Source organism: Cherax quadricarinatus, chromosome 29 (assembly GCF_038502225.1).
Source record: "Cherax quadricarinatus isolate ZL_2023a chromosome 29, ASM3850222v1, whole genome shotgun sequence".
Classification (NCBI taxonomy): domain Eukaryota; kingdom Metazoa; phylum Arthropoda; class Malacostraca; order Decapoda; family Parastacidae; genus Cherax; species Cherax quadricarinatus.
The window spans coordinates 503-27,500 of record NC_091320.1 but is presented as its reverse complement, the minus strand read 5'-3'; the positions used below and the strand labels follow the sequence as shown (position 1 = coordinate 27,500).

At 42.5% G+C, this 26,998-nt stretch overlaps 1 protein-coding gene across 9 annotated transcripts in view; it reads left to right on the top strand.

Annotated features, from left to right (window-relative positions):
- The window catches only part of Orc5 (origin recognition complex subunit 5), a 157,002-nt gene extending 137,962 nt beyond the window's left edge, over positions 1-19,040 (top strand). For all 9 annotated transcript variants that reach the window (XM_070089567.1, XM_070089568.1, XM_070089569.1 and 6 more), the window contains 2 exons: positions 7,115-7,227; positions 18,813-19,040. In XM_070089567.1, coding sequence (XP_069945668.1) covers positions 7,115-7,227; positions 18,813-18,858 — 159 coding nt within the window. In that variant the 3' untranslated portion in view covers positions 18,859-19,040. The remainder of the gene's footprint in view (positions 1-7,114; positions 7,228-18,812) is intronic.
- The last annotated feature ends 7,958 nt before the right edge of the window (positions 19,041-26,998 follow it).

The following is a 26,998-nucleotide window of genomic DNA, read 5'->3' as shown; positions in this document are numbered from 1 at the left end:
TCTGTTGGCGAGTGAGCATATACTCCTTGCATTTATCGAAACTTTTCCTTAAAATCCATTGTTTTTGGGTGGTTTTATATTAAATGCGACTGTGAAATAAGTCACCATGGGATGTATGGCAAAAACCAATCTATAATCACTTCTATCCTGGCAAAGAAAGAACAAATCAAGGAAGCTGACGTGGCTTGTTTATTAAGTGCGACTGTGAAATAAGCCACCATGGGCAGGGAGTGTAGCAGGCAGGCAGGGAGTGTAGCAGGCACGCAGGGAATGTAGCAGGCAGGCAGGGAGTGTAGCAGGCAGGCAGGGAGTGTAGCAGGCAGGCAGGGAGTGTAGCAAGCAGGCAGGGAGTGGGGAGTGTAGCAGGCAGGCAGGGAGTGTAGCAGGCAGGCAGGGAGTGTAGTAGGCAGGCAGGTAGTGTAGCAGGCAGGTAGTGTAGCAGGCAGGTAGGTAGTGTAGCAGGCAGGTAGTGTAGCAGGCAGGGAGTGTAGCAGGCAGGCAGGGAGTGTATCAGACATGCAGGGAGTGTAGCAAGTAGGCAGGGAGTGTAGTAGGCAGGCAGGGAGTGTAGTAGGCAGGCAGGGAATGAAGCAGGCATGCAGGGAGTGTAGCAGGCAGGCAGGCAGGCAGGCAGGCAGGGAGTGTATCAGACATGCAGGGAGTGTAGCAAGCAGGCAGGGAGTGTAGCAGGCAGGCAGGGAATGAAGCAGGTATGCAGGGAGTGTAGCAGGCAGGCAGGGAGTGTAGCAGGCAGGCAGGGAGTGTAGCAGGCAGGCAGAGAGTGTAGCAGGCAGGTAGTGAGTGTAGCAGGCAGGGAGTGTAGCAGGCAGGCAGGCAGGCAGGGAGTGTATCAGACATGCAGGGAGTGTAGCAAGTAGGCAGGGAGTGTAGTAGGCAGGCAGGGAGTGTAGTAGGCAGGCAGGGAATGAAGCAGGCATGCAGGGAGTGTAGCAGGCAGGCAGGCAGGGAGTGTATCATACATGCAGGGAGTGTAGCAAATAGGCAGGGAGTGTAGTAGGCAGGCAGGGAGTTTAGTAGGCAGGCAGGGAATGAAGCAGGCATGCAGGGAGTGTAGCAGGCAGGCAGGCAGGGAGTGTAGCAGGCAGGCAGGCAGGGAGTGTAGCAGGCAGGCAGGGAGTGTATCAGACATGCAGGGAGTATAGCAAGTAGGCAGGGAGTGTAGTAGGCAGGCAGGGAGTGTAGTAGGCAGGCAGGGAATGAAGCAGGCATGCAGGGAGTGTAGCAGGCAGGCAGGCAGGGAGTGTAGCAGGCAGGCAGGCAGGGAGTGTAGCAGGCAGGCAGGGAGTGTATCAGACATGCAGGGAGTGTAGCAAGCAGGCAGGGAGTGTAGCAGGCAGGCAGGGAATGAAGCAGGTATGCAGGGAGTGTAGCAGGCAGGCAGGGAGTGTAGCAGAGAGTTTAGCAGGGAAACAGGGAGTGTGGAAGGGAGGCAGGGAGTGTAGTAGGCAGGCAGGGAGGGAAGTAACCCCAGAGAGGGCTTTGATGCTGGAAGTCCTTATGGAGGGGGATTCCCCTTCCAAACAATCAGTCCTCCGTCTCTCCATAAGCCATAAGCCAACAAGAGTCTTCAATAAAGGTATGTAATAGTGATTTAAATGTTTATTTATTTATTTTATTTAGTTCTCATTGTTTTGTGTGTGTAAAACTAGTTTTGGGTGTCTGGAATGGATTAATTGTATTTACATTAATTCTTATGGGAAATATTGCTGTGAATTTAGGCTGACCTTCTGGAACGTTTACCTGGAGTTTACCTGGAGAGAGTTCCGGGGGTCAACGCCCCCGCGGCCCCCGCGAAGAGAGTACGGCTGAAAAACGAGGTTGCACTGTACAGAGTATTTATAGGTCCCAGCATTGTTTTAGACTTGCTGGAGTATACATATATGAAACTCCTTGAAGCATGGTGTAAGACGAGTGTCACTCCACTGCTGACAGTGCAGCAGTGGAGTGACATTTGATGATTGTGCACTGCTTTGGCTTTGTTTGTTTTCACTGTTACATATAAACATGTCTATCTGTTTGTCTGTGTGTCTATTTGTCTATCTGCCTAGCACTGTCTCATTATCTCTGTCTCTGCTTATCTGTCTTTCTGTCTGCCTGTGTGTCTGTCTTCCTGTCTCTCTGTCTGCTTGTCTCTGTCTCAGGATCAATAAGTATTACACACGATGCAGAGTTGTCACGTCTGATTCCTGAACAAGTGAAAATGCATACAGTAGGGCCCCACTTATATGGCAGGTTAGGTTCCAGGCTACTGCCATAAAGCAGAAATCGCCGTAAGGTGGAACACCCTTTTTTTCCACTTATAAATGCATATAAATATACTAGACAACAAGTTTACACTAACATATATTAAGTTAGCAATAGAACTAGGCATTAAAAAACAATAAAAAAGTAAAATACACATAGAGTACACTCATTACTTACTTAAAATATTTGTAGTCTTAATCTAGGGTGAGATGAGTAGTATTTCTTTCTTTCTTCTTTCACACACTGGCCGTATCCCACCGAGGTGGGGTGGCCCAAAAGGAAAAAAAAAAAGTTTCTCCTTTCAAATTTAGTAATATATACAGGAGAAGGGGTTACTAGCCCCTTGCTCCCGGCATTTCAGTCACCTCTTACGACACGCATGGCTTATGGAGGAAGAATTCTGTTCCACTTCCCCATGGAGATAAGAGGAAATAAACAAGAACAAGAACTAGAAAGAAAATAGCAGAAAACCCAGAAGGGTGTGTATATATATGTTTGTACATGTACATGTAGTGTGACCTAAGTGTAAGTAGAAGTAACAAGACATACCTGAAATCTTGCATGTTTATGAGACAGAAAAAAGACACCAGCAATCCTACCATCATGTATAACAATTACAGGCTTTCGTTTTACACTCACTTGGCAGGATGGTAGTACCTCCCTGGGCGGTTGCTGTCTACCAACCTACTACCTACTGAGTAGTATTTATTGTTAGAAATCAAGTGTGGTATGTATGGCAGGCAGCCAGGCTACCATACCAGGCCATTCCACCCACACAATATTTTATGGCATTTAAGCGTCCCAGAGCGATAAAATGCATATACAGTTCACTCATTACTTACCTTAAAATATTTGTAGTCTTAATGTAGGGTCAGAGGTGAGTAAACGAGTTAAAATAAATAAATAGAGAGAGAGAGAATGAGTACATGAGAGAGGACAGGCGCAGAGTTATGTAAACAAACCAGGCGAACCCAAGTTTTGTAAACAGACCAGGCATACACGTCTGGTTTGTACTCGCCTTATTGTACTCACCTAATTGTGGTTGCAGGGGTCGAGACTCAGCTCCTGGCCCTGCCTCTTCACCGACCGCTACTAGGTTACATTGTGTACAAGTTGTCTCTACATTAATGCAGTAGAATAAATAAAGAACACCACTCCCATTTTCATGTAACACCATTTTTAGAAGAAATGAAGCTCTGAGTGAAGGCAGTGGAAATAAGTCACACTGACTTTTTTTTTGGGTTATCCTAGGTACTTTACACATATGCTGCTATGTATGATGATCTATGTAACTATATTTGTGTATACCTGAATAAACTTACTTACATACGAAAGGAATAATTTTCTACAGTTACCCCCAGTAACACATTTTCTCGTATGTTGGACTAGAGAAAATGTTATTCCTGCCTTCACTTGTACAAGTTATCTGGCTACCACATCTCATATTCATGTTTATTTATTCTACTGTGGGGTGTATTTATCATCGTTATATGTTATGTATCACGTTTATTATATAATTTTGAAAAAATATCATAGATGGATTATGAAAATATGTATATTAATGTAATATACAACATTTAATGAAACTCAGTGATTATTTTATTATTATTATTATTATTATTATTATCATCATCATTACTAATATGGTGTCTCGAGTCATAAGACACTGATTTTAATGTGTGCCTGCAAGCCAGCACAGTGTGTAACTTTATTTAGGTACAGGTTTACATAAGTATAATTATCAGAGTATATATTAAATATGAAATAACTTTTAAAAGCACTTGAAATTTTGGAGTTTCCAGACTTAATGGAGAGACTTAGTGCTTATGGATCTCATGGAGAATGTAAGGAAACTGAGTGGGGCACAGTGACCATATTAGAAAGTCAGGTGGGGGGAGCCTTATAGAGAGTTTTGGTCATAATTTGAAATGACTGTATTAATGGAATGCTGTAAAGTGAAACACCGTAAAGCGGGGCCCTACTGTATTACTTGCCAGTCATGCTTATCATGCCTTATATCTACAAGCACAGTATAACACTTTGTCTGGATTTTTTGGCTTATCCTAGGTAATTTACACTATATATAATATATATTTATGTGTATCTGTGAGATAGAGACAGACACAGAGATACAGAGACAGGCAGATAGATACAGACGGAGATAGAGAAGCCAAAGTCAAGTAGCCACCCACCCGGCCTGCCAAACATGTATTACACATGTTTCAGAATTGTCCTCTCTTTACTTTGGGCATAGGTTATAGGGCATTCTGGCAGGATGACACTACCAGTGGTATCAAAATTGAAAGGATGTTGCACAAATGTTGCACATGGGTTATTATTGAGGTTTTTGATATTTCCTCAGCCCCTTGTGGCCACATCCATCTCAAAGCCACTGAACTCAAGGTCAGCATCACTTTCCTCTTAAAAGGGGAGTGTTAATACGACATTGCATCAGTGAATCCCTGGTGTTTGCCATGCTGTTTGCTCTGGCTGGCGCTCAATTAAACTGGTGCTGCCACAAGTTACTAAGTGGTCCCAGATTTTTTTAATACTGCACATACCGAGTGTTAAGACCTCTTCTATACTGACCAGGCATCTCAGGCCAATTGTTCCAAATTTGGAGGCAGGAAAAATAAAACGTTGATCTATGTTTGGAGCGCTAGCAGTGAAAATGTAGATCTATGTTTGGACTTATTGTTATGAAGCTAAGAATTCTATTAGCTTTATTGCAAACACTTATGCACCTAATGTCATTAAAGAGAGCATTTCGGGTAGTTTAACCCTTTTAGGGCATAGATCCCCGATCTGAAACTTGTCCACAGGGTCCAAGAATTTAAAAAAAAAATTATTTTTTCGTATGAAATGGTTGAGAATCGTTTTCTGAAGGTAATAAAACAAAAAGTATGAAATTTGTTGGAAAATTGACAAAATTACTCTGTTGTGAAGTTTGTTATGTCAGTGATGTTTACTCATTGGCGATTTTGCCCATTTTGACGCCTATTTTAGGCCAATTAGATTGTTCCAGTCGACAAAATTCTTAGCTATTTTGCTAGCATGCTTTCTGTTTTATCAACTGAGCACAAGAAACTGCCAACCAATTATTTGAATTACCCAATAAAGTGATCAGAAATTGGTAATTTGGCCAATTTCACACTGATTTCAAAATATTCCAATTTCAACATAGGGTCCAGAATAAACAGTGCAGGCATTCCTGGCACCAGAATAACATTTCCTCTGTTCATTACCTGGCACCAGAATAACATTTCTTCTGTTCATTAATTATGTTTCCAGACTTTACACTTGAATTCCATTTTGATTTTTTATTCACACTGGATTTTTATTCAAACTGATAAATAGAAGATTTACTGTAATGCAGTATTGTAATAATTGTATAAATAATTTGAGTGCATTTGTGAACGTATATTAGACCCACCTGTTGACACATTGGATGCATGATGTGATTTGTTTACTCTTAAACATTGGCAAAAATCTATTTCTGCTACCTTGAGCTCAATTTCAAGCTATTTTCCATCCTAAAACTAATCAAAATGATCTCTATTTCTGTAATATATCTTCCATTCTATCAAATGAGATCAAGAAACCGTGAATACAACCATAAAAATCATCTGAAAATACACTGCAAAGTCACTGTTTTAAATCAAAAACACGTTCGCAGATCTATTTTTGTCATGCACTGAGTGTTGCAGGATATTTTTTATATGGTCCACAATTATCACATAGACCATTCTCTCATGTCTGGGCCCAAATTTACAGCTCACAGCTTATCTGAGTGAGCTGAACTTATCACGTAGTATTAAGGCACAGACCCTGGCTTTAAACCCGTAGAACAACGGCACAGACCCTCAGAGGGTTAAAAAAAATGATAGATGATGAATAGGAATGGTAAAGCAGGAGTAAGGATGTACCTAGTATGCACCAGTTGACTGACTGCAGTGTTCCTTGGCTTATAAAAAATAAGAATGAGAAGCACATCTTTAATTTTCACATCCGACAATTCCTACTCATATATTTGTCTAACCTGATTTTAAAGCTGTTGAGTGTATTAGTTTCATCGAGTCCATCTTCACCTACAGCTTTTACTGTCAGTCACCCACAACCATTCTCCACGACTCCCAGCATGTCATCTCGCCCCCCTTCCTTGCCTCTTGCCTGACCTGATGGCTTCCCTCCCAGTGTACATCTCCTCCCCCACCAACCTCCACAACTCACCCGGATTCCAGATTTTATCTGAAACAGATAAACAGATGAACAGAGGTTTTCAGTTAAATTATGGATGATTATAATTGGTTTTTCTGAATGTATACTAAATGTACGTACATTGAATATACAAAAACAAGAACAGTCCTCTTATTAATTCAAGTAATAGTTTAGTTCATCCTGTGTCTTTTATCCAATGTTAAAACTATTGTGAATGACAAACTTTAACACAGCACCTCTCTCACTTTTATATACACATTTTGACAACTAATATTTCAGCATTTTTTCTCTTCACATGAATGTGAAAAAAACATGTTTAATGTTTATTTGTGAATCCATAAAAACATGTTTTTACTATGTCATCTGTTTCCTGGCAACACAAAGTGAACCAAAGAAGGAAACACATTACCCAGTTATTCAGAAGCTCTCATGTCAGAGGTTCATGAACATCTGAATAGTTCTTTCAACTTTAAATGTAATCATACAAAATGTGTTCATCTTAAATAAGTGAGGCTATTTCAGAGATTTCATTTCTAATATAGCCCAAGTGTTTTGGGAACCAACTCTTATCTGTAGTTTTAGTTCACTCTATTGAAGTGCATTAATATATATATATATATTTTAAATCTAGATTTCCACCCTGGTGACATTGAGGCTGGTGACACAAATTGGAGGAAATGATCAACTGGACTCCCCAAAGTACAAGTGTGCTGTTACTCTTGACTTTATACGAAATGTTGCAAGGTTTGTTATTTTGTGTTTTGATCTGTAGCCTCTGAAAGTAAAAGGACACAAGTGTAACTAATGTGACATTTATTGTGGCAACGTTTCGCTCTCCAGGAGCTTTATCAAGCCATTACGGTAATGGCTTGATAAAGCTCCTGGAGAGCGAAACGTTGCCACAATAAATGTCACATTAGTTGCACTTGTGTCCTTTTACTTTACATATTGTCGGTAATTCTACCAACTTTATTACAGCCTCTGAAAGGTTGGAAATTTGAGTCAGTGAGAAATGTCATCTAGCTCTGTATGTAATGCTTGTATTGTAACTAAGGACTGACAGTTAATTTTTAATACTAAGTTTATGTTTTATCAGACTATCTCTTTCTAGCATGACTGAATTGACATATACATACTTATCTTCTTATGGCTATAGTAGTTTGTTTTCCCAAGTAGTGAAGCTGTTTGCTAGTGATGGGAAGTTAAGCTCTAGAGGAAATAGGGATTTCTGAGAGCACAAATCTGATGCATTAATGTACGTTTATATAGTCAGTCCATTTTCAGTTAAATTTTCCTGAAAACGTTTTTTTTTTCTAATGCATCTTGTAGTGATAGTACTACTGTATGTGACAGTACTAATGTATGTGACAGTGCTAGTGTATGTGACAGTACTACTGTATGTGACAGTGTTACTGTATGTGGCAATACTAGTGTATGTGACAGTACTACTGTATGTGACAGTGCTAGTGTATGTGACAGTACTACTGTATGTGACAATGTATGTGGACTTCAGTAAGGCTTTCAATAGAGTTCCACATCAGAGGCTATTGAGGAATTATTATTTTTATAATCAAGGAGGAAGCACTAAACCCATAGGATTATACAGTGCTTGGGGGAGGGATGGAAGGTATTCAGGTTTAACTCAGGGAACTGGAGCACAGATCCAGTTCCCTAGATCAAGAGCCCCTCACCAGCATCAAGGAACCTTCCTTGAGGGGGGCTATTGAGGAAACTTAATGCACATGGAATAGGAGGAGAAATTTTTCCTGGGAACAGGCATGGTTTACAAATAGGCAGCAGAGAGTTTGCATAAATGGGGAGAAATCAAAATGGGGGCATGTCACAAGCGGTGTTCCACAGAGGTCAGTGTTGGGCCTTGTTGTTTAAAATTTATATAAACATCATAGATGAGGGAATAAATAGTGACATAAGCAAATTTGCTGATGACACTAAAATAGGCCATCCATTTCATTCTAATGAGGACATTAGAGCACTCCAGGATGATTTGAATAGACATGCAGTGGTCAGAGAAGTGGCAGATGCAGTTTAATATAGACAAATGCAAAGTTCTAAATGTTGGACAGGAAAATAACCATGCCACATATAAACTCAATAATGTAGATTTTAATATTACTGATTGCAAAAAGGATTTAGGAGTTTTGGTTAGCAGTAATCTGAAACCAATACAACAGTGCATAAGTGTTCGCACTAAAGCTAACAGAAACCTTGGCTTCAAATCAAGAGGTATAAATAGTAGAAGTCCTCAGGTTGTTCTTCAACTCTATATATCTTTGGTTAGGGCTCATTTAGATTACGCTGCACAGTTCTGGTCACCGTATTACAGAATGGATATACGTAAATGCACTGGAAAACGTACAAAGGAGGATGACAAAGCTGATCCCATGTATCAGAAATCTTCCCTATGAGGATAGACTGAGGGCCTTGAATCTGCACTCTGTAAAAAGTTGTAGAATTAGGGGCGTGGTGAAGAGGCTCTTGGTCTGAGGAATTAGCCCTGTCGGTCTTCTTCCTCAGACCGAACCTAATTACCCCCCATTCTCCCCTCCCCTATCCCATCCTCCCCTTTTTCCATTCCTCCTCCTCCTCCTCACCCCTCCCTTTTGCCCTTCCTCTTTTTGGCCTTTGGGATTTCTCCCACAGGCGCGCTAGTTCCTAGGTAGGGGAAAGGACACCGGGGTCCATCCAGTTCCGTTGAGGTTCTTGGCGGTGGCGTAGTTTGCCGTGGAATCTGGATTGCCTGGGGATGTCCCGATCCCTCTCCGGTATCCCAGAGTAGCTTTGGGTGTCTTTCGGGCGACGGGTGTATCTCTGGAAGCCACCTTTCAGATTCCGGGGGTGGTGGCCGAAGGAGGTATGCTTTGTGGCGGATATCCGGCCGCCCTCTCTTTTGTCCACCGAGGTAGCTCGGCAGATGTGAGGTTGCTATCCCGGATTGCTGGTTTACTGGCATGAAGGGTAGGGTATGGCACGGGTTCCATGCTGCATCTGCGCTACTAGCGGTGCTGAGGTCCTCTTGGGCACGGAGGGAGATTTCCGGCCCTTTCATTCCTCCTGGGAACTATTCCTCCCCGCTCCCCCCTTTTTTTATTCTTTTTTCTATTTTTATTTTCTTTTCTTCTTTTTTTTTTCTTAAAAACAAAAAGCAAAGGAGTAACCTAACCATGGCAGCCCTAGTCCATGAACCCACTACCCCCGGGCCCCTTCTTGATACCGCACCCCATTCTGACCCTGCCTTGTGTTTAGACCACTCTTCGGACACTCCTGATGCCCCTGTACCTCTTGCTGGTGCTGTTTCCTCACCCGGTTCAGGTACCGGGGCTTCGACTGACTCCTTCGATTTGTCTGAACTCCGCTCTCCTTTGACTATGCTTCCGGCTTCTCCCTCTACGGTACGGCAATTTTCGAATCGCCCGCCCATTTCACGCCGGACCAACTCCGGTCCTACTCCTAAACGCCAACGTCAATCTCCTGATGATGCTCCTTCGTTACCTTCCCATTCTACTCGGAAAAGACCGACACGTCAAGCACTCCCTCTCCACGCTCAGTTTCGGACCACACAATGGACTAAATTCTTTACTTTAAGACCGACTTCTTCTTCTGCCTACCTTTCTGACCATAGTATTGGCAAAGCGCTCCTGCGTCATGTTGGTAGAGATATTTCATTTCATGCTCTCAAGAGCGGTATGCGCATCGTCACTGTCCAGAATGCTACCCAAGCTCATGATCTTTCTCTCCTTTCGAATATCGATACTACTCCTATCACTATTGAAAAACATCTTTCTCTCAATTCTTGTAGTGGTACTGTCATTCTGCCCCATACCATAGTCCAACAGAATTTACAGTCATGTGGCAATGACATTTTTGAACAGCTGGAACTCCAGGATCTCCCAATTCTCAAAGTAGACACTTATGTCCTTCCTGCCCAGGGGCGGAGACGTTACCTTTGCAATGTGGCTCGTTTAACTTTTGACAGCCGAGAACTCCCGTCCTCTGTATATGTCGCGGGACATCGGTTACAAGTTCGAAAGGTGATACCTACACCGCAACAATGTAGAAATTGCTGGCATTTTGGTCACCCAGCGAAATATTGCAGATCTATGGCCGAATGCCCAGTCTGTGGTGCCGACGACCATTCTAATACATCTTGCAGTCAACCTCCATCTTGCCTTAATTGTAATGAAGCTCACCCTTCGTACTCCCGCCGTTGCCAGGTCTACTTAAATGAACGTGAAATCCGTTGCCTCAAAGAGGCAGAAGGTCTCCCTTATGCTATGGCAGTTACTCATCTCCGCCTCCAAGGGAGACTACCCCGTGTTTCTTATTCTCGTGTTTCCAAACATCCCCCCCACTTCTGGGGTCCCATCTTCTGCAGCCTCCTCTGTTGTTACCCCTCCCATAGCCACTACGGCATCTAATCCTTTTGCTGTCCTTGGCTCTGACGTCCTGACTACAACTCAGTCTGTTCTCACATCTTCGCGTCCTTCCTCACAAGCCCCAGTATCGACAAGACCTCGTACGACACCTAATACCAATCGCCCCTCTACTCAGAAGTCCAAAAAATCCACATTGCTCAAATCTTCTTTGCCCCTTCCTTCCCTTCTTCCACCTCCACACTTTACCTTTCCAGTCTCTGTACCTAGTTCTTCCCCTCTCTCTGGCTCTATTACAAGTGTGGAGATTCACCCTCCTCCTCGTACTATGCCTTCCACCCCCGTCCCCTCCCAAGTTTCTCCCTCTTCTGCCACCTCCCAGGTTTCTGCCTCTTCTGTCTCCCCCCCCCCACACTTCATCTCCAGTCCTTTACACTCTTCCCTCCCCCTCTACTTTGGTACAGTCCATTACTGTCCCAATCTTTACTCACCCTCCTCCTTCTATCTCCAATATGGTCTCCCATACATCTTTGAATTCAGAAACACTTGAAGCCATTTCAGAATATATTGCAGAGACTAAACCTTCAATGGACACTGATTCACTTCCTGTTCCTTCTCTTCCCTCTCCTCCATCTTCACAACCCCATTCTTCGCAACGCTCCGTTCCTTCGCTACTTGAACGTCTTCCAATGCCACCACACGTTGACTTTTCTAACCCCTCTAGTCCGTAGGTGCCTTTACCTACAGATTCCTGGTATTTTCTTCATCGCCAGTCATGGCCTACTTACAGTGGAATATCCGCGGCCTCAGGAGTAATCGGGGTGAGCTTCAGATGTTGCTTTCCAGGTTTTCCCCTGTTGGTGCTTGCTTACAAGAACCAAAATTACACTCGGCTGTTTTCCAACCTATCTCAGGCTATAATTTATTGTATTCTTCGGATCCTTTCTCAGATGGGACCTTTAATGAAAGTACCCTTCTTCTACGCAATGATATTCCGTACTGTCAACTATTTGTCCATACCTCGCTGCATTACACTGCAGCCCATATCCACTTGAATAAGTGGTTTACAATATGTTCTTTATATCTCTCTCCTTCTCGAGCATTTTCTATCCCAGACTTTGCCTTTCTTGTTTCATCCTTACCACCACCACTTCTGTTACTTGGTGATTTTAATGCCCACCATTTCCTCTGGGGGGGGGGGATCTCATTGTGACTCACGTGGCATCCAGTTGGAGGCTTTTCTCGCCTCTCACTCCCTCCATGTTTTAAATACGGGTACTCCCACCCATTTTGATCCTCGTACTCATACTCTCTCTTGCATCGATCTATCAGTCTGCTCTTCCTCCACTGCACTAGACTTCACCTGGTCTGTTCTACCAGACTTACATGACAGCGATCATTTTCCGATCATTCTTACTTCTCCTTCCTATTCACCACCTTTCCGTAGCCCTCGCTGGCAATTTGATCAGGCAAATTGGGATCTTTACTCACACCTCACTGCTTTTAGTGAGGTTCCTTCTTCATCCTCCATTGATGAGCTCCTACACATCTTCTCGACGTCAGTTTATACCGCAGCTTCTCATTCTATACCCCAAACCTCAGGCAGGCATTCTCAGAATGCCTTGGTGGTCTCCTGCTTGTGCTCGTGCAGTACGTTTGAAACGTGCTGCATGGGGCAGGTACCGGTACAATAGAACCACTGAGAGACTTCTTGATTTTAAGCAGAAGCGTGCGATCGCTCGCCGTGTCATCCGTGAAGCTAAACGCACTTGTTGGAGAGACTATGTTTCCACCATCACCTCTGCTTCTTCTATGAGTGCAGTCTGGAAAAAAGTGAGGAAATTGAGTGGTAAATACTCTTCTGACCCGGCTCCTGTTCTACGGGTCGCTGGTGTTGGTGTAGCAAACCCTCTCGACGTTGCCATTGAACTTGGCACACATCTGGTCCGTATTTCCTGAGAGCTCCATCTATGCCCCTCGTTTCTTTCCTCAAAGTCTGCCAGAGAGTTAGTACCCTTGGACTTTTCTTCTCTCAGAGAAGAACAGTATAATGTGCCTTTTACACTTCAAGAACTGGAGGCAACGCTCTCAGCTTGCCGATCATTGGCAGCTGGGCCTGACGACATTCATATTCGTATGTTACAACATTTACATCGGTCAGCCCTTGTAGTCCTCTTACACCTCTTCAATCTTATTTGGGCACAAGGAGTTCTTCCCCAGCTGTGGAAATCTGCCATTGTTCTCCCTTTCCGCAAACCGGGTACTACAGGACATGATGCCTCCCACTATTGCCCCATTGCTCTTACTAGTGCAGTTTGCAAAGTGATGGAACGTCTTGTAAATCGACGTTTAATGTGGTATTTAGAGACACACAACAGTCTCTCCGCTAGTCAATATGGCTTTCGTAAGGGTCGTTCTACCATAGACCCCTTACTACGCTTTGATACGTATGTTCGTAATGCCTTTGCGAATAATCACTCAGTTATTGCCATATTTTTTGACCTTGAGAAGGCATATGACACAACTTGGAGGTATAATATTTTGGCCCAGGCCCATTCCTTAGGCCTCCGAGGCAATCTACCATCCTTCCTTAAGAACTTTTTAACTGACAGACATTTCCGTGTTCAAGTCAATAATGTTCTTTCCCCGGACTTCGTCCAAGCTGAAGGTGTCCCTCAGGGATGTGTTCTAAGCACAACACTTTTTCTCCTTGCTATAAATGATTTGGCCTCTGTTCTTCCACCCAATATTTGGTCATCACTCTTATGTTGATGACTTCGCTATTGCTTGTGCAGGCGCTGACTGTCATCTTATTGCAGTTTCTCTCCAGCATGCGGTCGACCGTGTTTCCACTTGGGCCACCACGCATGGGTTTAAATTTTCCAGTACCAAAACTCACCAAATTACTTTCACTAGACGCTCTGTTATCTCCAATCATGCTTTGTATCTCTATGGCTCCCGTATTCCCGAACGTGATACAGTCAGGTTTCTAGGCCTTCTCTTTGACCGTCGGTTATCCTGGAAACCTCACATTACCTCTCTGAAGGCAACTTGTCACAGCCGGCTAAACCTTCTTAAAACCTTTGCTCATCTTTCCTGGGGAGCTGATCGTCGAACTCTGCTTCGCCTACATTCAGCCCTCGTTTTATCGAAACTTGATTATGGTGACCAGATTTATTCCGCGGCCTCTCCTGCTACTCTCTCTAGCCTTAACTCTGTCCATCACCAAGGATTACGTTTGTGCCTTGGTGCTTTTCGCTCTTCCCCTGTTGAGAGCCTCTATACAGAAGCGAATGTTCCATCCTTGTCTGATCGCCGTGATGCCCATTGCCTTCGCTACTATGTACGCTCTCACGATCTACACAGTCCTTCCATTTATAGAATGGTCACCGATATTAGTAGACATTCTTTATTCGTTCGCCGCCCCTGTTTGCTCCGTCCCTTTTCTCTTCGCCTACATTCACTCTTGTCTTCCCTTCAGTTACCACCTTTATATGTTCATGTAGCATCTCACTTTTCCCTACCCCCCTGGGAAGTTCCAGCTGTTCGGGTCTGTTCTTTCTCACTCCCATGCTCGAAAGCTCAACTGCCTACGGTGGCTTCCCGCTCTCTTTTTCTTGATCACTTCCATTCCCATTCTCATGCCACCGCTGTGTACACAGATGGCTCTAAGTCTTCAGACGGCGTCAGATTCGCAGCAGTGTTTCCGGACAGCATCGTGCGGGGGCATTTACTATCTTCAGCTAGCATTTTTACTGCTGAACTGTATGCCATTCTTGCAGCACTTATTCGTATCGCATCTATGCCTGTGTCATCATTTGTAGTAGTCTCAGACTCCCTTAGTGCTCTACAGGCTATACGAAAATTTGATACATCTCATCCCTTAGTTCTCCGTATCCAACTTTGGCTACGCCGTATCTCTACCAAACATAAAGATATTGTTTTTTGTTGGGTCCCTGGTCATGTCGACGTACAGGGCAATGAACAGGCAGACACTGCTGCACAGTCAGCAGTACATGACCTACCAATTTCCTATCGAGGTGTTCCATTTCTGGACTATTTTGCTGCAATAGCTACCAACCTTCGCACCCGTTGGCAACAACGTTGGTCAACTCTGCTCGGTAACAAACTTCATTCTATTAAACCGAGCATAGGTTACTGGCCGTCTTCTTGTCATCAGTGCCGAGGTTGGGAGACCACTCTCTCCCGCCTTCGCATTGGCCACACTCGTCTTACTCATGGGTATCTCATGGAGAGGCACCCTGTTCCTCTCTGTGAGCAGTGTCAAGTTCCAGTATCGATTAGCCACATTCTGTTAGACTGCCCCCTCTATCAACGAGCACGCAGAATTTACCTCCAACGTCATCTTCGTTCTACTACTCTCTCTTTACCTTCCCTTCTTGCTGATGGACCCTCCTTTAATCCTGACTCTCTCATTGACTTCTTGACAACGACTGATTTACTCCACAAACTCTGATGATACTTTTCGCACTCCCCTCAGCCCTTTCTAGTTCAGTCTCTTGCTGCCCTTTACCCTTTCACCATCCACTACCCCGCTGTTATCCGTAACCTATTACTCATCCATCTCCCTTTTGCCACCTGATGCCCTCGCTTCCTTCCTGCCCTGCAGCGCTGTATAGTCCTTGTGGCTTAGCGCTTCTTTTTGATTATAATAATAATGTAGAATTAGGGGGGAGATGATTGAGGTGTATAAATGGAAAACAGGAATTAATAAAGAGGATGTAAATAGCGTGCTAAAAATATCTAGATTAGACAGGACTCGTAGCAATGGCTTTAAGTTGGAAAAATTCAGATTCAGGAAGGATATAGGAAAGCACTGGTTTGGTAATGTGGATGAGTGGAACAAACTCCTGAATACCGTCATAGAAGCTAAGACGTTGTGTAGTTTTAAAAATAGGTTAGATATATACACGAGTGGATGTGGGAGGGTGTGAGTTGGACCTGACTAGCTCGTGCTACTAGGTCAGATGCTGTGCTCCTTCCTTAAGTGAATGTGACCTGACCTAACTAGGTTAAGGCATTGGCTTAAGCCGGTGGGAGAATTAGACCTGCCTTGCATTGGCAAGTAGGTCTGCTGCAGTGTTCCTTCTTTCTTATGTTGTTATGAAGTTCAGTGAAGAGAAATATCAACTACTCAGATATGGAAAATTTTAGGAAATTAAAACTGTATCAAGGTATACGAGAAATTCTAACCATACAATAGTGGGAAAAAGTAATGTGAAGGACCTGGGAGTGATAATGTCAGAGGATCTCACCTTCAAAGACCACAACAATGTATCTATGTCATCTGCTAGGAAAATGATAGGATGGATAATGAGAATCTTCAAAACTAGGGATGGCAAGCCCATGATGATTGTCTTCAAATTGCTTGTTCTATCTAGGCTGGAATACTGCTGTACACTAACTGCCCCCTTCAAGGCAGGCAAAATTGCTGACCTGGAGAGTGTACAAAGAACTTTCATGGCACACACGAGTACGATAAGGCACCTAAATTACTGGGAATGGTTGAAGTCCCTTGATTTGTATTCCCTGGAATGCAGGTGAGAGAGACAGATACGTACATGATAATATACACTTGGAAAATCCTAGAGGGATTAGTACCAAACTTGCACACGAAAATCACTCCCTATAAAAGCAAAAGACTAGGCAGGAAGATGATGGGGGTGGGGGGGTATTGAGAACTTTCAAAACAAGGGAAATAATGCCAATGGTGACACTCTTCAAATCGCTAGTGCTCCCTCACTTAGAATATTGCTCAGTGCTGACGGCCTCGTTCAAGGCAGGAGAAATATCGGAGCTGGAACAAATACAGAGTTCGTTACGGCTCACATTGAGCCAGTAAAGCACCTAAACTACTGGGAACGCCTGCAAATCTTGAACATGTACTCATTGGAGTGGAGGAGAGAGAGGTACATGATAATATATTCCTGGAAGGTACTCATGGGGGCTTGGTCCCAAATCTGCACACTGCCATAACAGTGAGAGATATGGGAGGAAGTGTAAAATAAACCCAGTGAGGAGCAGGGGTGCGGTGGGGACAATAAGGGAACACTGTATCAACATCCGGGGTCCCAGACTTTTCAACATCTTGCCAGGGGATATCAGAAACACTGCTGGAACAAGTGTAGAAGCCTTTAAGAGGAAACTAGACAAGTATCTTCACCAGGTGCCAGATCAACCAGACTGTGATGGATATGTGGGGCAGCGGGCCTCCAGCAGCAACAGCCTGGTTGACCAGGCAAGCACCAGACAAGCCTGGCCCATGGCTGGGCTCAGAGAGTGGATAAACTCTTGAAACTCTTCAAAGGTATATCAAAGGTAGGAGATGCAACATTCTCCCAATGAAAAGCAGGAGTGCCGCGAGTACAGTGAGAGACAACACAGTAAGTGTCCGGGGCTCAAGACTGTTCAACTGCCTCCCAGCATACATAAGAGAAATTACCAATAGACCCCTGGCTATCTTCAAGAAGGCACTGGACAGGCACCTAAAGTCAGTACCTGACCAGCCTGGCTGTGATTCATATATCAGTTTGCGTGCTGCCAACAGTAACAGTCTGGTTATTCAGACCCTGACCCACCACATGGCCTGGTCTCAGACTGAGCTGTGGGGGGCATTGACCCCCAAAACCCTCTCCAGGTATGTCCTATGGGACTCCAACAACTACAAGCTGAGTCGTTGAGGTAATGCCATTTATGTATGCATATTGGTGTCTATTGCTAAGACAAGATTTTAGGTAATCGAGGGAATGTGCTCTGACCCCATAATGTTGTAGTTTTAGGTGCAAAAGATTGTGGTCCACTGTATCAAATGCTTTCCGTAGCTCTACGAAGAGCCCCAGGGGATATTCATTTTATTTGAGTGCTGTATATAGTAGTTCGGGCATTTGTTTTATTGCATCATTCGGCCTAAATCCCAACTGACAGGTTATGTTGTGGGATAATAGGTAGGAGTAAATTCGCTTGTATGTATTATTTTTTTGAAGATTTTAGATAGTAAGGACAAGATTAACCCTGAAGGGGTTAAACTGTTCAAATGTAGATCTACGTTGTTACCTCTAGCACTCCAAATGTAAATAAACGTTTTCTTTTTCCTGCCTTCAAATTTGGTATGATTGGCCTGAGATGCCTGATCAATATAGAATGGGTCTTAACACTCAGTGTGCACAGTATTAAAAAAATCTGGGATCACTTACTACTTTATGGGAGCACCAGTTCAATTCAGCACCAGCCAGAGCAGAGTGGTAAACACTAGGGATTCATTGATGCCATATCGTATTGACACTCCCCTTTTAAGAGGAAAGTGATGTTGGCCCAGAGTGTAGTGGCTTTGAGATGGATGAGGCCTTAACCCTTTGAGGGTCCGTCACATAGTTCTACGGCTTTGAAGCCAGGATCCAAACCATAGAACTATGCCAGTATTCTAGCGGCTTCAAGTATAACACAAGAAGGCTGGTAGGCCTACATCTCAGAGAATGGGTCCGCGTGGTCAGTGTGCCTAATAAGCAAAAATTCGGGGCACTCACATTGCATTGTGGGAATGCCATCTCAGTACGCTTTGTTCATCATGCCTCGCGGCAAGGAAGTCTCACTCTGCAGCGAACTGGGGCTCTTCTCTTCCCAAGTGATAGTTCTAACACTGACGGAAGTGGATCTGAAGAGGAATTCTATGGTTTTGAACCATATGGTACATTGTACCATATGGTACAATGGTACCATTGGTACATGTATATGATATTAGTTTATATAGTCACTAGTAGTGTTAGTACTCTTGTCCACTATTTGATGATATTAATTTATATATTTACTAGTAGTGCTCGTACTCCTGACCAGTACGTAATATTAATTTATATACTTGTTAGTAGTGTTAGTACTCTTAACCACTATATAAATTATTAATTAGGGTATTTTTCTTTGCAGGATGGTTAGTTTTGATGTTGTACGTTACCTGTATGACTATGCATAGCAAGAGCACCAAATATGAAGATTTCTCACTTGATCTAGGTCCTTTTAAAATATGGTAAAAGTCCTGGTGTAGATAGTAAAGCACTAACCTTATGTTGCCTTCTATTTAATCTCTGTGGTTCATTTGGATTGAACATGCATTGATTCCACTGACACCTTTAATAAACAATTGCAAGACTTGAAGTATCTAATGTGGTATTTCCTCATGTGTTGTTCTTGTCCTGAAATTTTCAAGATTAGAAAGAAAAATCTGTATATGTTGAGTCTGATGATGTGTTAAGAAAAAGATGAGACTGCAGCATATTTACTTAAAATATGTATTACAGTACGTTAAAAAAATATAAACAGACTTTTTCGTTTCTGAACCTTCGATCTTGTGTTTAATGAATTGCAGTATTTTGAGAGTAAGTGTATTCACTATTGAATAGCAATATTTTGAGATTTTAGGTTATAAAGAAGGTTGTATTTATTCCTTTCAGGGTTGTAACCCTTTCTCATACTTGATCTCAGGGTTGCAAAATTTAAAAAAAAAAAAATTCTTATGAAAGTGTAGAGAATCTTTTTCTAAAGGTAATAAAACAAAAAGTACAAAATTTGATGGAAAACTGACAAAATTGTACTCTCATGAATTTTACTGTATTGGCAATATTTATGCATCAGTGATTTCATCCACTTTGAGTCTGAATTTAGGCCAATTCCATTGTTCCAGTTGACAGATTCTTAGCTATTTCACTAGTATGTCTTCCATTCTTTCATTTGAGTACAAGAAACTGCTCATTCATCTACCCAGCAAAGTGATCAGAAATTGGTAATTTGGCCAATTTCACATTAAATTCTGGACCCTATTTTCAAAATAGGGTCCAGAATAAACAATGCAGATATTCCTGGCACTAAAATAACATTTTCTCTGTTCATTAATCACATCTCCAGGCCCCTCTTATATTACACTTGCTTTCCATTTTGAATTTTTATTCATGCAAAAAATAGATTTACCATTACACAGACTACTGCATTATTGTAGTAATTGTATAATGTCAGTTCATTCCTAAATGCATATTAGACTGGCCAGTTGGCTGCTCAAAACTCAAACATTTCTGCTACTATGACGTTTTCAAGGGGGTGAGCTCCTTGTTGAGGTGAAGAGACTCTTGGTCAGAGGAATTGGACATTTCAGTCTTCCTCCAACCGAACCTTGTTATCCCCCTACTTTCCCCTTCCTGCCCCATCTTCCACATCCCTTCCTTCCCATTCCTCCTTTCCACATCCCTCCCCAGCCTTTGGAGTCCTTTCCTCAAACATTCTGGTTCCTAGGTTTGGAAAGGGTATCTTTGAGTTCCTTGGTGGTGGTGTAGTTTGCCGTGGAATGTGGATCATCTGGTGATATCCCAATCCCTCTCTGGTCTCCTGGGGAGGGGGGGAAGCTTCAGGTGTCTTTTGGGTGACCAGTGTATCTCTGGAGGCTGCCTGTCGGATTCCGGGAGGTGATGGCCGAAGGAGGTATGCCTTGTGGCGGATATCCGACCCTCTCTTTTATCCACTAAGGTGTCTCTGTAGATGTGGGGTTACTGTCCTAGATTGATGATTTACTGGCATGAAGGGTAGGGTATGGCACAGGTTTCATGCCACATCTGCATTACTGGCTGCATTGAGGTCCTCTTGGGCATGGAGGAGACATTTATGAATTTTCATTTCTCCTAGGAGCTATCCTTCCATGTTCCCCTCCCCTCCTCTTTTTTTTTTTTTTTTTTTTTTTTTTTTTTTGGGGAAAACAAAAAGTAAAAAGTGACCTAACCATGGAGTCCCAGATCCATGAAAATGCTGCTGCAGCAACCTCTTATGATCCTACCTCATTACTGAATCATTCTTTGGAATTTTAGAAAGGTCCAAAAAATGGTTCAATAATGCTGATTCAGAATATACCTAATGTAAAATCAGATAATTTTAGCATCATACAAGGCCCTCCTTTTTGGTAATGCCTAATAAAGGAAGCTAATATTTTCATTAAGACTATTCATTACAGAAAATAACAAAATAATGAAAAATAACTAAAAACTACAAAAGATAAGTTACCAAAAAAATGACAAAATTATGAGAAAAAACTAAAGATTAGGAAAAAATAACCATAAATTGTGAAAAATAACTAAACATTCCAAAAAAAATCACTATTTGACCTACTTTTTATGCTACTTAAGAATATGCTCTTGGGGGGGGAAAAAAAAAAAAAAAAAAAAAAAGAGACCATTTAAACATAATATTAGGTTGTTTCTCTCCTCTGACTTCTTCCCGGTCCGAGGCACCTTTTATGGCACATCTTTTAACCCTTTGAGGGTCAGTCATGCAGTTCTACTTCTTTAAAGCCAGGGTCCAAGCCGTAGAACTATGCCATAATTCTAGCGGCTTCAAATTTAGCACAAGAAGGCTAGTAGGCCTATATCTAAGATAATGGGTCTGCGTGGTCAGTGTGTGCAGTAAACAAAAAATTGGGGCACCCACATTACATTGTGGGAACGTCATCTCAGTACGCTTTGTTCTTCATGCCTCGCGGCAAGGAAGCTCTCATTCTGCAGTGAACTGGGACTCTTCTCTTCCCAAGTGATATTTATAACACTGATGGAAATGGATCTGAAGAATTCTGTGGCTCTGAACCATATGGTACAATGGTACCATATGGTACAGGGATCCCAATGGAAATAAGTCACTGACTTTTTGGGTTATCCCAGGTTCTCTACACATATGCTGCTATGTATGATAATCTATGTAACTGTATTTGTGTATTCCTGAATAAACTTACAATGCCACATGCACTCAGGTAAGTAAGTTTATTCAGGTATACACAAATAGTTACATAGATTATCATATATAGCAGCATGTGTGAAAAGAACCTAGGATAACCAAAAACAAAATCAGACAGAGTGACTTATTTCCATTGGGGTCCCTGTACCATGTGCAATTCCAAGGGGATGGAGTACATCCCATGGCCCTACCCTGGAATAGACAGTGAAAGTGATGATGATGTGGCTACAATTGGGATGGATAGACCACGTGCGTCAGTAGGTGGTGGTGGTGCCACGAGCATGTGGCACCAGCCCAGGCTGGGACCCAAGCCACTGACTCAGCAGGTCCAGGACAAAGCACATCATCAGCCCCACACCACAACCTGCACAACCACAACCAGCTTATGATGTCCAGTACCCACCAGTAAACTGCATCTCGGATTTTGATTACATCATGGCAAATACAATGATATCACCACAGTCAAGACTAAACTGGTAGGAGGTGACAACTGTGGCTGAAAAGTCCTTTTTTTTTTTTTTTTTCAAAAATAATGCTTATGCCTCATGTCTATAAGCATAATATAAAATCATACTGGTCAACAGATGAGTAAGACACCACTGTGCATGACACCTTGTTTCCAAGACTTTCACAGACCATAGCAGTTCTAGGAACATGTCTGTTGACTGTATATATGTAAATATATAATAGAACATTACTAATATGCAACATTTTTTAATGTTTTTTTGTTGTAAACAAGTTTTGTAAATAATATGATGAAAATATCAGTGCAGTTTTTTTTTTTTTTAACAAGTCGGCCATCTCCCATCGAGGCAGGGTGACCCAAAAAGAAAGAAAATCCCCAAAAAGAAAATACTTTTATCATCATTCAGCACTTTCACCTCACTCACACATAATCACTGTTTTTGCAGAGGTACTCAGAATACAACAGTTTAGAAGCATCTACATATAAAGATACACAACATATCCCTCCAAACTGCCAATATCCCAAACGCCTCCTTTAAAGTGCAGGCATTGTACTTCCCATTTCCAGGACTCAAGTCCGGGTATATAAAAATAACCGGTTTCTCTGAATCCTTTCACTAAATATTACCCTGCTCACACTCCAACAGCTCGTCAGGTCCCAAATACCATTCGTCTCCATTCACTCCTATCTAACACGCTCATGCATGCTTGCTGGAAGTCCAAGCCCCTCGCCTACAAAACCTCCTTTACCCCCTCCCTCCAACCTTTTCGAGAACGACCCCTACCCTGCCTTCCTTCCCCTACAGATTTATACACACTCCATGTCATTCTACTTTGATCCATTCTCTCTCAATGACCAAACCACCTCAACAACCCCTCTTCAGCCCTCTGACTAATACTTTTATCAACTCCACACCTTTTCCTAATTTCCACACTACGAATTTTCTGCATAATATTTACACCACACATTGCCCTTAGACAGGACATCTCCACTGCCTACAACCGCCGCCTCACTGCAGCATTTACAATCCAAGCTTCACACCCATATAAGAGTGGCATATGTTACCCATATAAGAGTGTTGGTTCTACTATACTTTCATACATTCCTTTCTTTGCCTCCATAAATAATGTTTTTTTATCTCCACATATACCTTAACACACAACTCGCCTTTTTTCCTTCATCAATTCTATGATTAATCTCATCCTTCATAAATTCATCCGCTGACACATCAACTCCCAAATATCTGAAAACATACTCCTCCTCTCCAATTTGTTTATCTAATTTTTCTTTATCTAAATCATTTGATACTCTCATTACCTTACTCTTTTCTATGTTCATTTTCAACTTTCTACAACAAGTGTATGTACATGTATATTAGGCATTATATTGGTCTCACAGGCCACAAATGTTATTGGAAAAAAAATTAGAAAAGGGAAGAAAAAAGTAAAATAAAAAAAAGTGCAACATTACAGAAGTTGCCCATGTTGCTGCCGCCTGGTCATTGAGAGTCGACTTCATGACTCTATATCTTGGAAAGTACTGATTGGATTTTTTTTTGTTTTATTACCTCTAGAAAAATATCTTTAATTCTATATTTTTTTTTTTCTCTCTCCAAAAATTCTTGGACTCTGAGATTTGGCCTCTGGACCCTCAAAGGGTTAAAAGCTCATAACCTTCCATGAAAGCTATGTATACATAATTTTTTCATATTTGTGGGGAGTAATTGACCCATCAGTGTCATGACCATTTTCCAGTTTGAGAGAGTTTTATTCAACCAAAAAAATCCCTGGCCTATAGTTCAGCTCTTTTTTTTTTTTTTTTTTTTTTTTTTTTTTCAGCCTAATTTTCAAAATTCCTTAAAATCACACCAGGGGTACTATTTTCTGTGCCAGTTCAGAATATACACTTATAAATGTAAAATCAGATAATTTTAACATATGAGGCTTTCCCAGTAATGCCTAATTGAGGAAGATAATATTTTCATTAAGAGTATTATGGAAAATATCTAAAAATAATGAAAAATAACAAAAAAAAATGACCACTGTCTGGAAAATCTCCCAATTCCTGCCCCAAACATCTTACTTCTAGGAGATTTCAACCTTAGACACCTAAAATGGAGGAGTATATAAAACAATGTTTTAGCAGAGATCACCCCGGGAGGCAGCTCAGATGAAAATTCACACCCACACGAACTATTGAATCTCTGCAACAAATTCACCTTAAACCAACAAATAGGAGAGCCTACAAGACTAGAAAATATGCTGGACCTCATCTTCACTAACAATGATGATCTGATATGTAATATAACTGTATCAAAGACAATTCACTCAGATCACAACATAATAAAGGTACAGACATATATGCACAAAGCTCCGGACCAGCAAAATGTGAGCAGTCGTGAAGGTCTCTTCACGAATTTCAATTTCAATAACAAAAACATACAATGGGATCAAGTAAACCAAGTCCTAAATGAAACAGGCAGGGAAGACACCTGACTAGGCGGGCTGTGGCTCGTACTTTGGTTTGCGTGCAGCCAGCAGTAACAGCCTGGTTGATCAGGCTCTGATCCACCAGGAGGCCTGGTCACAGACCAGGCCACGGAGGCGTTGGCCCCCGGAACTCTCTCCAGGTAAACAACACGGATCCAAACATTTGCCTTGAAAAAATGAATTCTGTGGTCATTACACATTCCATTAAGAAAAAGAAAGAGAAGATGTAAAGTAGAAAGAGAGAGACGTTCCCTATACAGACGAAGGCGAAGAGTCACAGAGCTATTGAGTGGGGTCAATATATCTGAAATACAAAGGGAGACACTAGTCAGTGAAATTGCAAATAACGAACTTAAGCTGAAGGAATCTTATAGGAGACGAGTCATAGGAAGATCTAAAAGCCATAAAGGAAATTGAAAAAAACCCAAAATGCTTCTTCTCTTATGCCAGATCTAAGGGAAAAACAACATCCAGTATTGGGCCCCTGCTTAGGTGAGATGGGACACACACAGATGATAGCCAAGAAATAAGTGAGATACTAAAGTCCCAATATGACTCAGTGCTCAGCGATCCACTGCCCTCTCTAAGGGTCGACAACCCAAATGAATTCTTTATGAACGAAATCCAAAACTTGGTCATCCCAAAATTCTCAAATATTATTCTAACTCCACAAGATTTTGAAGAGGCAATTAATGACATGCCCATTCACTCTGCCCCAGGCCCAGACTCGTGGAACTCCGTGTTCATCAAGAATTGCAAGAAGTCCCTATCGCGTGCCTTCAGCATTTTAGGGAGAGAGAGCATGGATACAGGGGTCATCCCATACACACTAAAAACAACAGACATAGCCCCACTCCACAAAGGTAGCAGTAAAGCAATTGCAAAGAACTACAGACCAATAGCACTAACATCCCATATAAAAATCTTTGAGAGGGTTCTAAGAAGCAAGATAGCCAGCCACCTAGATACCCATCAGTTACACAACCCAGGGCAACACGGGTTTAGAGCAGGTCGCTCCTGCCTGTCCCAGCTACTGAACCACTATGACAAGGTCCTGAATGCTGTAGAGGATAAAACACAGATGTAGTATACACAGACTTTGCAAAAGCTTTTGACAATTGTGACCATGGTGTAATAGCACACAAAATGCGAGATAAAGGAATAACAGGAAAAGTTGGTAGATGAATCTACAACTTCCTGGCAAATAGAACACAAAGAGTAATAGTAAACAGAGTAAAGTCCCAAGCAGCCATGGTAAAAAGCTCTGTTCCACAAGGCACAGTACTCGCTCCCATTCTATTCTTCATCCTCATTTCTGACATAGAGATGTAAGCCATAGCTCCGTGTCTTCCTTTGTGGATGACTCCCGGATCACCATTGCTGTGACCTCCATTGAAGACACTGCGAGACTCCAAGCAGACATCAACCAAATCTTTGAATGGGCCAATCAAAACAATATGAAGTTCAACGAGGAGAAATTTCAACTACTCAGATATGGAAAACTTGAAGAAATTAAAATTGTGTCAGGGTATACCACAAATTCTAACCATACAATAGAGTGGAAAAGTAATGTGAAGGACCTAGGAGCGATAATGTCAGAGGATCCCGCCTTCAAAGGCCACAACAATGTATCTACCTCATCCGCTAGGAAAATGATAGGATGGATAATGAGAACCTTCAAAACTAGGGATACCAAGCCCATGATGATTCCCTTCAAATCGCTTGTGCTCTCTAGGTTGGAATACTGCTGTACACTAATGGCCCCCTTCAAAGCTGGCAATATTGCAGACCTGGAGAGTGTACAAAGAACTTTCACGGCTCACAAAAGTGCGATAAGGCACCCAAACTACTGGGAACAGTTGAAGGTCCTTGATCTATATTCCCTCGAATGCAGGCGAGAGAGATACATGATAATATACACTTGGAAGGTCCTGGAGGGATTGGTACCAAACCTGCACACAAAAATCACTCCATATGAAAGCAAAAGACTCAGCAGGAGATGCAACATTCCCCCGATGAAAAGCAGGGGTGCCACGAGTACACTGAGAGACAACACAATAAGTGTCTGGGGCCCAAGACTGTTCAGTTGCCTCCCAGCAGCATACATTAGGGGGATTACCAATAGACTCCTGGCTGTCTTCAAGAAGGCACTGGACAGGCACCTAAAGTCAGTACCTGACCAACCGGGCTGTGGTTCGTACGTCAGCTTGCGTGCGGTCAGCAGTAAGAGCCTGGTTGATCAGACCCTGATCCACCATGAGGCCTGGTCTCAGACCGGGCCGCGGGGGCGATGACCCCCCGAAACCCACTCCACGTTTACCCGAAATCCACTCTAGGTAAACATTGCACTCTGTTGCCTATGTTCCCCATCAGTAAAATGGGTACCTGGGTGA